The 15574-nt window shown below is 38.5% G+C and overlaps 1 protein-coding gene across 1 annotated transcript in view; it reads left to right on the forward strand.

The window, feature by feature from the left end:
• Nucleotides 1-6104: 6104 nt before the first annotated feature.
• Nucleotides 6105-15574, forward strand: part of LOC133323895 (disintegrin and metalloproteinase domain-containing protein 10-like) — a 60048-nt gene continuing 50578 nt past the window's right edge. The window contains exons 1-3 of the mRNA XM_061532797.1: nucleotides 6105-6108; nucleotides 6340-6536; nucleotides 9703-10147. Of these exons, the coding sequence (XP_061388781.1) occupies nucleotides 6105-6108; nucleotides 6340-6536; nucleotides 9703-10147 (646 nt within the window). The remainder of the gene's footprint in view (nucleotides 6109-6339; nucleotides 6537-9702; nucleotides 10148-15574) is intronic.

Raw genomic sequence — 15574 nt, forward strand, 5'->3', positions numbered from 1 at the left:
CACATTTACCTTATTATGTATAACTTCCATATCTGAGCGCATCCGACAATATAATTGGTATCAATTTGAAGGTCAACCACTCCTCTAGGATATATTATCAACTTCTCGGGTCTATGTACTTCAGGAGAGGGTCAAATGGACCCACAAAAGTCAGGGTCCATTTGACCCGCTAAATATTGACCGATGTTTATCAAAGCAGGCATGCTTATTCTTTGGCCCGATCCCCTTCTCCATGCAAAAATTCGATGTTTGGGCCATAATTGCGACCTCTGGAGCGACCAGAAAAACCGACAAAAACAATAGGGGTCTTCACTGGCCAGAACCCATCCTACATGCAAAATTTGTCCATAACTGTGGCCTGTATCGTGTTTACAATTTTTAATGGACAGACGGACGGCCGGACGGACACACATGTATAGATCGATTCAGCTAGTCGAGATATAACGATCGGTATACTTAAAGGTGGGTCTAGGACCAATATTTCGCGGCGTTACAAACTCTTGAGGCTGCACAAAGCTAATACCCTGACAACATAGTTGTGTATGGTATAAAAATCCACGCCTTGTCTAGAGCTATAAAAAAATATTTTTAAACCAGTGAGCGGAGCATTATAGTCGGACGGGGTCGACCATATGATACCCTACACAACTTCCACGAAAATCTAACTTTCTGTGGTTGTATATTCTGAGCTTGGGCAATATTTCGCAATATTTGCACCCTTTTGATCGACTAGAGGTCAACAACACCTCTTCCTTACACTGACATATTTTCCGAATATTACTAATATTAAGTACAGCCCTTCTAATTTGAACTTGAACAGATTCCCTTCACCGTGTGTTGCGTTGTGATGTTCGGCTTATGATCGACTCCAAAAACAAACACACACACACACACAAATAAGTTTTCGGTCCACTTCATCCCAACATTTTTATCTGATCATCACCGAAAATTATAGGCGTTATCCTTGACCATAACTGGAACCTCATGGAACATCGATGTATTTTGTCATTTTTCACACAAAAGAAGAGTCCATGCTTATTCTTTGGCCCAATCCCCTTTTCCATGTCAAATTTCACGATGTTCGGACCATAATTGCGGCCTTTGGAGCGACCAGAAAAATCGACAAAAATTAAGTATTTGGTCTATTTCATCTCCTAAATATTAACCGATCTTTACCAACAACAATAGGGGTCTTCATTGGCCAGAACCCATCCTACATGCAAAATTTCGTAAAGATTGTTCCATAACTGTGACCTGTATCGTGTTTACAAATTATAATGGACAGACGGACGGATGGACACACATTTCAAAAATATTTTTAAACCAGTGAGCGAAGCTGTATAGTCGGACGAGGCCGACCATACGATACCCTACACAACTACCACGGGACTCTAACCTTCTGCGGATTTTTATTCCGAGCCTGAGCAACATTTCGTAATATTTGCACCCTCTTGCCCGATTAGAGATCAACAGCTCTTCCTTACACTGACATATTTTCCGAATAATTCTAATATTCGGTACATGTCCATAATCCATTCCCCGTGGGTTGTGTTGTGATGTTCGTCTTATAATTGTGGCCTATATATCGACTCGAAAAAAAAACAGAACAAATTAAGTTTTCGGTCCACTTTATCCCAAAATTATTATCTGATCATCACCGAAAATTATAAGCGTTGACCTTGGCCATATCTGGAACCTCATGGAATATTTCAAAGCGATCAGCGCTATATTTCCGCCCTCTAGTGTGGTAATGGGTTACTAAATAATATCTGAATACGTAAGCACCTGTAAATATTTAAGTGCAACTCCCACATCTGAGTACATACGACAATATAATTGGTATCAATTTAAAGGTCAACCACTCCTCTTGGAAATACAACAACTTCTCGGGTCTATGTCCTTCAGGATTAAATATATACGCCATAGAATACAATTTTTGTAATTTTTCACACAAATGTCAGGGTCCATTTCACCCATTAAATAATGACCAATCATTATCAAAACAATCATGCTTATTCTTTGGCCCGATCCCCTTCTCCATGTAAACTTACACGATGTTCGGACCATAATTGCGGCCTTTGGAGCGACCAGAAAAACGAACAAAAATTAAGTATATTGTCCATTTCATCCCCTAAATATAACCAGATCTTTTCCAAAACCAATGGGCAGAACCCATCCCACATGCAAAATTTCGTAAAGATTGGTCCATAACTGTGACCTGTATCGTGTTTACAAATTATAAAAGACAGACGGACGGACGGACGAACGAACACACACATGTCTAGATCGACTTAGCTAGTCGCGGACCAATATTTCGCGGCGTTACAAACTCTTGGGGCTGCAGAAAGCTATAATACCCAGACAACATACAGGGTTGCCCATATTCGACGGACCCATCTGGCAACGCCATAACTTTTGACAGAGATGTCACATTGCTTAATGACATACCGCCTTTGAAGCGTCATTCCAAGCAGATTTTTACCAAGAACCAATACACGCCACGCGAGCGCTCTGAATTAGTTGAAATTTACATTCAACAGAAGAAGTCAATTGTGAAAACTCAAAGGCTTTTAAAACATTAAAAAATGTGAGAAGTGCGCCATCTAAGAACACCATTAAGCGTTTATACGAAAAAATTTCGACTGGTAAGGCTCTTTCTAATCCGAAGAAGCCATATAAAAGTCGACCAAGGCGATCGGCCGAGAATATCGCTGCCGTACCAACACTGGCTCGTACGGCAGCGATATTCCCCAAGAACATCCCAAAAACGCCGTTCTCAGCAGTTGGGCATGGCTCGGTCCACTTTACAACGGATTATTCGCATTGATTTGCATTTGTTTCCGTAAAAAATTCAATTGACGCAAATAATGTTGCCTGCGGACAAGCCTCGTCGATTGGAATGGGCCCAAAGAGTCATCGAAATGGCCGAAGATGACGAGCAATTTTGGAACAAAATTATCATGTCCGATGAAGCCCATTTCACATTGAATGGGACCGTAAATAAGCAAAATTGCCGTTTTTACGCCACCGAAAAAAAATCCTCAGGAGATTCAAGAAATGCCTCTTCATGACGAAAAAGTCACAGTTTTGGTGCGGCGTTAGTGCGAAAACGGTCATTGGGCCGTTTTTCTTCCAAAATGAAAATGGCCATGCTGTTACCATCAATCAGGAGCGTTATCGCGACATGATGACCAATTTTGTGATGCCAATTATTCGTCGAAAGCGTATGAGACAGTTCTGGTTTCAACAAGACGGCGCTCCACCGCACACAAGTCGCATAATAATGGATTTTCTGAAGAATTTGTTTTCGGGTCGTTTGATGTCGAAAAGTGGTGATTTGGACTGGCCTCCGCGTTCGCCCGATTTGACGCCGCCTGACATCTTCTTGTGGGGATATTTGAAGTCAAAGGTTTACGTTAACAAGCCAAGGACCGTAGAAGAGCTCAAGGACAACATTCGTGAAGAAATAGCTGCTATTCCTGCCGAAATGTTGGCAAAACGATGGATGAAATGCAGCAAAAAGGGCACAATACGTCATCAACGCCAGAGGCGGCCATTTGAGAGATATCATATTCAAAAATTGAAAAAAAAAAAACAAATCTACTTGGAACAAATTAAATGATTAACATTGCCAACAGCCAGATTTTTATTTTTTTTTTCTTTGATTTTCAAAAAAAAAAACATGGGTCCGTCGAATATGGGCAACCCTGTAGTTGTGTAGGGTATACAAATCCACTCATATTATATCTTTAGAAAAAAATTATTTAAAAAATCCACGTACCCCTTTCAAAAATATGTATCCTTAAAATATTTATCCTTAAATATTCTATAAAATGTATCTACTTCCTTTCCCATTGAACATCATGAACATCCTTTATCCTGGCAACAAGTTTGCCTTTATCCACCTCTCTCTATCCCTTTCATCCTTCCATTGTTTTTTTTATGTGCTGGCAATTATTTTCCTTTTGGTGTTCATTTCGGAAACTACAACAACAACAGCAACAAAAAGTCGGTCAGGTTTTTTGTTGTTGTTGTTATTACAATTTATGTGTTTTTCTTAACAAATTTATGCCCTCCCCACAAAAAACAAAAGCCAAGTCAAGCCAAATAACAAATGAAAGTGTTTAATCCCTTTTAGCCTGCTCTGAACCATATATCAGGGGAAGGATAAATAATTTAATGCCATACAATTAGATTGATAAACGTTTTGTTGGTGTTGTTGGATTTTTTGTCTGCTTGTTTTTTTTTTCTTCTCCGGAATTTATTTTTATTATAAATCAATGTAAATGTAATATAAACGAGATAGATAAATTTCGTATTTATTTACAATTTTTTTTAATACAAAAGAAGAAAAGGTTGATCGGTGATAAATTGCAGGAAATTTGTTTAGGGTTTATATAGAGATCTTAGGAGAGAAGGGGGTTTGGATGTTATATCAATGGGGCAATAAGGGTGCAATCTGTTTGCCAAATATATTTTTGATATCTATAATAGGCGTGGGTTTTTTTAATAATTTCTTCAAAGACTGTAATAGACGTCGATTTAAAAAAAATGTTCGGAGTCTAAACAAAGCTTCGGATTTTTTAAATAATTTTTTTTCAGGGTCTATACAAGGCGTGGATTTAAAAAAAATCGGGGTCTATACATTTTGTTTTAAATAATTTTTTCAAAGACTGTAATAGGAGTCGATTAAAAAAATATTTTTTTCGAGGTCTATACAAGGTGTGAATTTAAAAAAAAAAAAAAAAATTGGGGTCTATACAAGGCGTGGATTTTTTTTTTTAAATAATTTTTTTAAAGACTGTGATAGGAGTCGATTAAAAAAAATGTTCGGGCTCTTTACAAGGCGTGGATTTTTTAAATAATTTTTTCGAGGTCTATACAAGGTGTGAATTTAAAAAAAAATCGGGGTCTATACAAGGCGTGGATTTTTTTTAAATATTTTTTTTAAGACTGTAATAAGAGTCGATTAAAAAATGTTCGAGGTCTATACAAGGCGTGGAGTTTTTTAATACTGTTTTTCGATGTCTAAACAAGGTGTGGATTTAAAAAAAAATCGGGGTCTATACAAGGCGTGGATTTTTTTTTTTAAATAATTTTTTTCGAGGTTTAAACAAGGTGTGGATGTAAAAAAAAAATCGGGGTCCATACAAGGCGTGGATTTTCTTAAATAATTTTTTCGAGGTCTATATAATGCGTGGATTTTTATACCCTTCACCACACTGTGATACAGAATATTATGCCATTGTGCATATGTTTGTAACAGTCAAAAGGAAACGAGACAGATACATGGTTCCTTTTGAGAATATGCATAGAATAGAAATTTGGAAAAATCGGTTCAGATTTATATATAGCTTCCATATTTATTTTCGTCCGACTTAATGTAAATGGTGTACCAAAATCCCTATATATCGTTCGATTTGCAAGAAAGTTGGCATAGTGTACTGGATTGAGCATCGAATGATAAGTGGTGGGTTTCGGGAAAATCGGTCCAGATTTAGATATAGCTCCCATATATATTTTCGTCCGATTTAACGTAAATGGTGCACCAAAATCTCTATATATCCTTCGATTTGCACGAAATTTGGTATAGCGTACCAAATTAAGTCTGAAACGATGTGTATTAAATTTCGTGAAAATTGGTCCAGATTTAGATATAGCTCCCATATATATTTTCGTCCGATTTCATGCAAATTGTGCAGCAAAGTCCCTATATATCCTTTGATTTGGTATAGCGTACTGAATTGAGTCTAGAATGATGTGTGGTAAGTTTCAGGAAAATCGGTTCAGATTTCCATACAGCTCCCACATATACATATATATTTATCCGATTTTACCTTAACGAAATTTTGCACGTATCGTATCAAATTGAGACTTGAATGACGTTATTGCGTTTTGTTGAAATTCGTACAGATGCAGCTATAGCTTCCATATTTATTTTGAACAGGTGTCTGATTGAAATTACATTACAATTACAGTGCGGCGTACCAAATAGCGCCTATAAATTTTTCTATAAATCATTTTCCAAAAATTAGTCCCATGGTACGCAGACGACTCTAAACCTGCCCGAATGAAAATAAATTTAGCAAAGGTTGCAGGAAGACATGAGTATGTTTCTTCGAGAGGACTTTGACATGCAATTGTAAGGATACATATTTACAATATTCCCAAAGTGGTGAAGGGTATCATATAGTCGGCCCAGTCCGACTTTACTATTTTCTTTACTCATTTTGAAATAATTTTCACATGGCATCTATATTTTAATATTAATTCATTTTTATATTTTTTATTTGTGCTGACTTTTACTAATATTTCCCCTGTCTTCTTCTCTTCTTCCAGGTCACAACCGTTTGAACGAATACATATCGCATTATGAAACACTTAGTTATGATCATCAACACATACGCGCTAGTCACCATAGAGCCCGGCGATCAGTGACCAAAGATCATTATGTATATTTAAAATTTCAAGCACATGGAAGAGACTTCCATATTAGATTAAAACGTGATTTACAAACATTTAGCGATAAGTTAGAGGTAAGTGAAAACACCGATTTACTTTCAAAATTTTCCTTCAAAAACTATACAATTCTCTTAAATAGACCCCGAAAAAAATTATTAATACACGCCTTGTATAGATCCCGAAAAAAATATTAATACACGCCTTGTATAGACCCCGAAAAAAATATTAAAAAATCCACGATTGTATAGACTTGGAAAAATTTATTAAAAATCCATGTCTGTGAATAGTCCTTGAAAAAATATTTTAAAAAAATTGTCCTTGAAAAAAATATTTATAAAAAATCCACGCCTTTATAGTAGCCTGAAAAAATACTTTACTTACTTACTAAGCTGGCTTGTTACAGAACGGTTGTTCCATAAGCCGAACTTAAAAAAGATTTCCAAGCGCGTCGGTCTTGTGCGCATCTCTTCCAATTTGAAAGTCCACGTTCCAAGATGTTGTTTTCTACATGGTCTTTCCATCTAATTCGTGGCCTTCCTCTTCTACGGGAACCATCAGTAGACTCCCTTTTATATACCTTTTGACCTGGGGCATTTTCATTCATTCGCACAACATGGCCTAGCCATCGTAGTCGCTGCAGCTCAATACGACTGACTATATCGATGTCCTCGTATAAACTGTAAAGCTCGTGGTTCATTCGACGCCGACATTCACCGACGACGCAGATCGTCCCTTAGATCCTTCGGAGAATTTTTCTTTCAAATACCTCAAGAGCTGCCTCATCTGCTTGCGCAAGTACCCATACTTCAGATCCGTATAACAGAACTGGTAGTATCAGCGTCTTGTAAAGTGTGAGTTTGGTCTGGGGAGAGGTGACCTTGTTTCTAAACTGTTTACTTAGACCATAGCAGCATCTATAGGCTATCATAATCCTTTTCAGAATTTCAAAACTGATGTCATTCGTTTTGTTTATGGCGGTACCAAGGTATATAAAACCTCTAACTACCTCGAATCTGTAATTCTCAAGTTCCACAGTTTGTCCGAGTCTACTGGACGTCTGGCGCGTTGATACCATCAGCTTGGTCTCCTCACCATTTACTGCCAGACCCACTTTGGCAGACTCCTTCTCAATTTGTTCAAAGGCGGTTGTTACCGCACTCAGTGTTCGACCCATTATGTCGATGTCATCGACGTAGGCGAGCAACATGTGTTGTTTGGTGTATAGAGTGCCATTTCTGTTCACCTTTGCCTCTCGTATGACCTTTTGCAGTAGAATGTTAAAAAGATCACACGACAAACTATCACCTTGTCTGAACCCTCTTTCGGTATTGAAGGGCTCGAATATGTCTTTTCCGACTTTAACTGCTGACCTTGTGCCACTTAAAGTTATCGTGCATAGCCTTATTATTTTGCAGGAATGCCGAACGCATGGCTTTATACACCTCTGAACGGATAGGGCTGTCGAATGCGGTTTTATGGTCCACGAATAGGGGTGGTATGTGTCGATGTGTTTTTCGTGGGGTTTTTTCAGAATCTGACCGAAAGTGAAAATCTGGTCATTGGTGGATCTGCCAGGTCTGAAGCCGCATTGGCATGGTCCAATAATGTCATTGACCATTGGCTTCAATTGTTCACACAGCACACTGGATAGCACTTTTTATGCGATGGAAAGAAGGCTAATTCCTCTATAGTTGGCACATATCGTCTTGTCTCCGTTTTTGATGCACGGGACACAGGAAGCTGAGGATCCAGCCATTGGGCATGCATTGCTCTAGCCAAATTGTACTAATATCGGCTGGTGCATGCACCTGACCACCAGTCTTGAATAGTTCCGCTGGTAACCCGTCGGCTCCTGCTGCTTTGTTGTTCTTGAGTCGATTGATTGCTATCTTGGCTAGGTGGTATACACTCTATACCGGCATCTATTATTGGTTCTGGGGTATCCACTTCACTGCTACTATTTGATACCAGAAGTTTCTCAAAATGCACCATCCGGATTCTCAGCACGTTGTCTGTATCTGTCACCAGGTTTCCCTCTTTATCTCTAATGGAGGATGTGCCTGCGCCGAAGCCTTCGGTTTGGTGTTTTACCCGTTGGTAAAATTTCCGGACTTCATTCTAACTCCTGTACATCTCGATTTGCTTACGTTTTTCTTGCTCTTTCTTCTTTTTTCTGAAAAAAAGTTTATCCTCTCTCCTTTTCACCTAATAATTATACATCGCATTGTGCGTTGCTGCTGTCTGCAGGGTTGCCCTATACGCTGCGTTTTTCACATCGGCAGCATTACGTCACCCCTGATCGTACCATGTGTTCTTTGGTGGTGGTTTGTGGTACCCAAGTGTTGCTTTTGCTGCAGTTTGTAGGGAGTGGGCAATTCTTTACCATTGTGCTTCTGTACTTTTATCGGGACAAGAAGTGCTTTCGTCAAGCAGGTGGGAAAGTTGAGCGGAGTAGGCCTTGGCTACCTATTGTGTTTGCAGTTTTTCGACGTCGAGTTTCCGTGTTGGGTTGGATGGCACTTTTGCTGCAACATTAAGACGAGTGCGAACCTTGGCTGCTACAAGGTAGTGGTCCGAATCGATATTCGCTCCTCGGATCGAAAGAACGTCTAATACACTGGATGAATGCCTTCCGCCTATCACAACATGATCAATTTGATTTCTCGTTGCTTGATCAGGAGAAATCCAGGTGGCCTTTTGTATATCGAGATGCTTCAATCTGGTGCTCACGAAGTCAATCGACCTCATGCCGTTGTCGGATGTTTCTTCATGTTAGCATTAAAATCTCCTAGCAGAATTTCCATGTCATGGCCAGGACAGCGATCATATTATGTTTCTAGGCGCTCATAAAATATGTCTTTGGTCTGCTCATCTTTGTCTTCGGTTGGAGCATGGACGCAAATAAGACTGATGTGGAGGAACTTCGCTTTTATGCAGATTATAGCAATTCGCTCATCTACTGGAGTGAATCTGGAGACGAGGTCTCAAAAAATATATTTTAAAAATCCAAGCCTTGTATAGACCCCGAAAAAATATTGTTTAAAAAATTCCGCGACTTGTATAGGACCTTGAAAAAATATTTTTTAAAATCCACGCCTTGTATACCCCGAAAAAAATTATTTAAAAAATTCCGCGCCTTGATAGGACCTTGAAAAAATATTTTTTTTAAAAAAATCCACGCCTTTAGAACATTTTTCTCTAACATTGTTTTGTTGCTTTTTCCTTTCTCTCTTTTTCCAGATAATTGATAGCAATGGCCCTTTGGATGTATCCACGGATCACATATATGAGGGCCACGTGATAGGGGACCGTAATAGCTATGTATTCGGTTCCATATTGGATGGTGTATTTGAGGGTAAAATTATTACCGAACGTGATGCCTATTATGTTGAACATGCCAAACGTTATTTTCCAACAAATTTTACAACAACAACAACACAACCAGAAATGCAATCGTTGCATAGTACTGATACCAATAGTTCATCAACAACAACGTCGACCACGACGACAACAACAACTACTACGACGACGACAACTACAACCACAACAGAAACTCCCACAGTCAAGTCGACAAAACCTAAATCCATAATCGAACATCACGATGAAGCTGTGAAAAATGTTGGCTTCCATTCGGTTATCTATAAGGAGTCGCATGTCGACGATGCCTACAAGGATGTGCGAGAGGGTAAGTGGAGAATTTTTTTTGTTTAATTTAATTTTTTTCATTAATTTTGGGAGGGTTCGAAAATGTTCACTTTATCTTAGGATCGAAAAAAAGTTGAAGGTTATTTCATCCTGAAATTTTCTAGACCACCCTGATGAGGCCTTCTACTGATAGAGGACCCAACTCAGTCCTTCTGTAAAAATTTTAAATTCTATTTACCTTTAAATTTATTTTCTGATTTTTTTTCGTCAGCTAACCAGGTTCCCCTATTTTTTGGTGTAAATTTTTTTGTCTCCATATTTGGTTTTTTGTTGGTGGTTCGTCGTTACACAAGTAAGGTTGTTAAAACATATTTGACTGACATGTTTTTCGAAGTGACATGCTTGGGTCTGCATGTTTTTTTATACACGACGGCTTTGTAAGAGTAGTTTTTATTACAAACCATATATCATTTTCGTTATTGTTGGTGTTGCATTTGAAATGTGTGAATGTAAAAAAAAAAAACACACACAAATACAACAGCCATGAGATTTATGTAATTTTTAAATAAGAGGTACCAGAACACTGTTTCCGAACAGCAGGATTACTAAAAAATATTCTTCAAAAAATGTACGACTCATATAGACCTCAAAAAATGTGCTTTAATATATCCACACCTCATATAAACCCCCAAAAAATATTCTTTAATATATCCACACCTCATATAGACCCCCAAAAAATATTCTTTAATATATCCACACCTCATATAGACCCCCAAAAAATAATCTTTAAAATATCCACACCTCATATAGAGCCCCAAAAATATTCTTTAATATATCCACACCTCATACAGACCTCCATAAATATACTTTAATGTATCCACACCTCATACAGACCTCCATAAATATACTTTAATATATCCACACCTCATATAGACCCCAAAAATGTTCTTTAAAATATCCACGCCTTGGATAGACCCCCAAAAATGTTCTTTAAAATATCCACGCCTTGGATAGACCCCCAAAAATGTTTTTTAAAATATCCACGCCTTGGATAGACCCCCAAAAATGTGCTTTAAAATATCCACGCCTTGGATAGATCCCCAAAAATGTGCTTTAAAATATCCACGCCTTGGATAGATCCCCAAAAATGTGCTTTAAAAACTCCACGCCTTCGATAGGCCGCCAAAAATGTGCTTTAAAAACTCCACGCCTTCGATAGGCCGCCAAAAATGTGCTTTAAAAATCCACGCCTTGGATAGACCCCCAAAAATGTGCTTTAAAATATCCACGCCTTGGATAGACCCCCAAAAATGTGCTTTAAAAAATCCAAGCCTTTGATAGATCCCCAAAATAGGCTTTAAAATATCTACGCCTTGGATAGATCCCCAAAAATGTGCTTTAAAAAATCCACGCCTTAGATAGATCCCCAAAAATGTGCTTTAAAAAATCCACGCCTTAGATAGATCCCCAAAAATGTGCTTTAATAAATCCACGCCATGCATAGACACTTAAGAAATATTCTTTAATAAATCCACGCCATGCATAGACACTTAAGAAATATTCTTTAATAAATCCACGCCTTGGATAGACCCTTCAGAAATATTCTTTAATAAATCCACGCCTTGGATAGACCCTTTAGAAATATTATTTAATAAATCCACGCCTTGGATAGACCCTTTAGAAATATTCTTTAATAAATCCACGCCTTGGATAGACCCTTCAGAAATATTCTTTACTAAATCCACGCCTTGGATAGACCCTTCAGAAATATTCTTTAATAAATCCACGCCTTGTATAGACCCTTCAGAAATATTCTTTAATAAATCCACGCCTTGTATAGACCCTTCAGAAATATTCTTTAATAAATCCACGCCTTGGATAGACCCTTCAGAAATATTCTTTAATAAATCCACGCCTCGTAAAGACCGTCAAATATATTTTTTATAAAATCCACGCCTCATATAGACCCGCGAAATATTCTTCCTTCAGTCTAGCGACTCTCTTCAATTCATCTATAGTAGAGACTCCCTTCAGTTCATCTATATTAGATACTCCCTCAAGTTCACCTATAGTAGAGACCCCTTTCAATTCTTTTTTTCTCTTGAAAATGGTGTACTCATAATTGCAGTGAACCCATGTTTAAGCTACGCGCACCCTTCAAACATATTCTGAGTGCTGTACCCTTGCCATATTATTGCTCTTCATGACCATTTGCATAATATTTCAGCTGGGTTTTTTAGGTGGTCATTTTGACATCATCTCGTCCATTTATAATTTTTTGTTTATTCAGTGCTTTTGTTTTTGTCATGTGGTCGGACTATATTTTAAACGACAATTCCCTAATGGACTGGGATTTTTAGTTTATTTTCAGTCAAACACACACAACATGAATAAAATATTCAGGTTTTTAATTTATTATTTTTTCAATCCTATATAAATAAGCCGTAAATATTGCAAATGAAATCAAATATGAAGTAAGGCAAACAAAAAAACCCCAAACAACCGATATACATTTTTTAATAAGTTCGATATTTCACTTTCCTGAATACATTTGTAAAAAATGGAATCCAAACAACTGGAAAGGTAATAAGTTTTTGTGTAAATATATATATGGATGGCATGAATTGCAAATATTTATGAACGAGTGTTCTTGTGGAAATTGAACTTTTAACCTATATAATCGGCAGTGGCCACAGATGTTTGTAGGTTTTGTGATATGAATATTATTTAAATAAGTTTTGCCTTAGCTGGAGCTCTAAAAAATATTCTTTAATAAATTCACACCTAGATGGAGCTCTAAAAATATTCTTGAAAAAATTCACACCTAGATGGAGCTCTAAAAATATTCTTTAATAAATCCACGCCTCAGTTGGCCCTTGAAAAATATTCTTTAATAAATCCACGCCTCAGTTGGCCCTTGAAAAATATTCTTTAATAAATCCACGCCTCAGTTGGCCCCTAAAAAATATTCTTTAATAAATTCACACCTAGATGGAGCTCTAAAAATATTCTTGAAAAAATTCACACCTAGATGGAGCTCTAAAAATATTCTTTCATAAATCCACGCTTTGGCCTCGAAAAAATATTCTTTAATAAATCCAAGCCTTGGATAGGCCTCCAAAAAATATTATTTAATAATATTCTTCAAATCGACGACTAGAGCCTCCCTTCAACTCGTCTGTAGAAGCGACTCCCTTCAGTTCGTCTAACGACTCCCTAAATCTCATCTTTAGTAGGGACTCCTTTCAGCCCGTCTATAGTAGAAACTTCCCTGCAGCTCGACTGTAGTAGAGACTCCCTTCAGCTCGTCTATAGTAAAAACTGCCTTCAGCTCGTCTATAGCAAAGATTGCCTTCAGCTCGTCTATAGTAAAGACTCCCTTCAGCTCGTCTATAGTAGAGAATCCCATCAGCTCGTGTAACGACTCCCTACAGCTCATCTGTAGTAGAGACTCCCTTCAGCTCGTCTATAGTAAAGACTCCCTTCAGCTCGTCTATAGTAAAGACTCCCTTCAGTTCGTCTATAGTAAAGACTCCCTTCAGCTCGTCTATAGTAAAGACTCCCTTCAGCTCGTCTATAGTAAATATTCCCTTCAGTTAGTCTATAGTAGCGACTCCCTTCAGCTCGTCTATAGTAGCTACTCCCTTCAGCTCGTCTATAGTAGCGACTCCTTTCAACTCGTCTATAGTAGCGACTCCCTTCAGCTCATCTATAGTAAAGACTCCCTTCAGCTCGTCTATAGTAGCGATTACCTTCAGCTCGTCTATAGTAGCGATTCCCTTCAGCTCGTCTATAGTAGAGACTCCCTTCAGCTCGTCTATAGTAGAGACTTCCCTCAGCTCGTCAATAGTAGGTACTCCTTTCAGCTCGTGTGTAGAAGAGACTTCCTTAAAAAACCTAGACCTTAGAAGGTCGTTAAAATTTCTTAATAATTTTTAAATAAAATTAAATCCCTTAAAACCTCATTACACCGCACTTTAATTACTTAACAATTTCTTTAACCGTGTCTTTATAAAAGTTTTACTTGAAGTTGCTGTTGCTCAGCTCACCTTAAGAATTTTCGTGTTGACTTTAAGTATGAAACCACACATAATAAAACAGTAGGAAACCTTTCACCCTTCCACATTCTCGCCATGACTTTCCTCTTCTTCTTCAGTTTTTCTTCTTAAGGTGCTCGGAACACAAAACCCCTATAGTGTTGAACTCCTATTTAGCCACAATAACAACACCCCCCTTTAACTAAAGTGCATGTGGTGTGTAGCTTTATTTGAAAACCGCCCTCTATTGTTCGGTTTTTGTAAACAAAGCCAACAACAACTACAAGAAGTTAGCAGTAAAAGTGTTTATGCGTCGTGTTTATGAAGAACCCACACACACTCGTAAAAAATCTAATATACAATAACGCCGTACTGTAAACAGCAACACATTTTCATTTGGGGTTAAAATACTTGAGTTTAGATAAAAATTAACGACGCGACGGACAGTGGATGGCTGTAGATGGAGAAGTACTTTAAGAGGAATGTGAAGTAGTGTAGAATTCCCTCAAAATAAACCCTTCAGTTTGTGTGTAGCTCAGACTCCCTTCAGAGATGCTTAGAGTACTTGGGTACCTACCTTGCGGTCCTACCCCACGGTGCTGTAAACACCAGTTAATACAAAGCGTCAACCAACGCCCCCACACCTAAATGCAGGTACCAATCGATCACACGTATTTGGACGCGATCACCTCCTTGGATGAGGAGCGGAACCCATCTAAAACTCCTGCCTTTCTATGGGTCAGGCACCCGGTTGTAATGCAACTCCACACCGAGCCACAGCTCTACCCGCGATTTGGGTATAAACCACATCCAGCACGATGCTCCCCGAAGGGCCAACACCAACTGCCAGGCTAGATCTAGGGGCCCTGACACCCGTGCTACCGAAACCTTCGGTCAGGTTCATAGCCAAACCCCAAACAGTTCGAGAATGGTCACTCACAGACTATAGCCTCTGCCCAGCTTCATAGACAAAGCTACTACCATTAGGACTAACATGCAGGCTCTCTACAATGAAACAATTGCTGAAAGGGGATACAATGCAAAAGTGGCCACCAACATTACACGATATTGGTAGCCACCATGAATCTCACCTCTCCCAACAATTATTCCACAAGCCTGCTAGTCCGGGAATGGTCCACCATAGACTAAACTCTGCACGTTTTTGTAGCCGAAGCTACTACCATTTGAACTAGTAACTGCAGGCTCTCCACACCAAAGAACAAAACATCCCAACTGTCCACACCACCCATCCACACAGGACAGTGACCGCAACCACTCGGGTATCCGGCCCGTCGGATCAAACACACTGGACAGTGACTAAACACCCTTCAGTTCGATTACTGTATATACTCCTTTCAGTTCGTCTATAGTAGCGACTCCCATCAGCTCGACTATAGTAGATACTCCTTTCACTTCGCCTGTAGGAGATA

This window comes from Musca vetustissima, unplaced genomic scaffold (assembly GCF_032173495.1).
Source record: "Musca vetustissima isolate MV318-11 ecotype Yass unplaced genomic scaffold, APGP_CSIRO_Mvet_v1 utg8833, whole genome shotgun sequence".
Lineage (NCBI taxonomy): Eukaryota > Metazoa > Arthropoda > Insecta > Diptera > Muscidae > Musca > Musca vetustissima.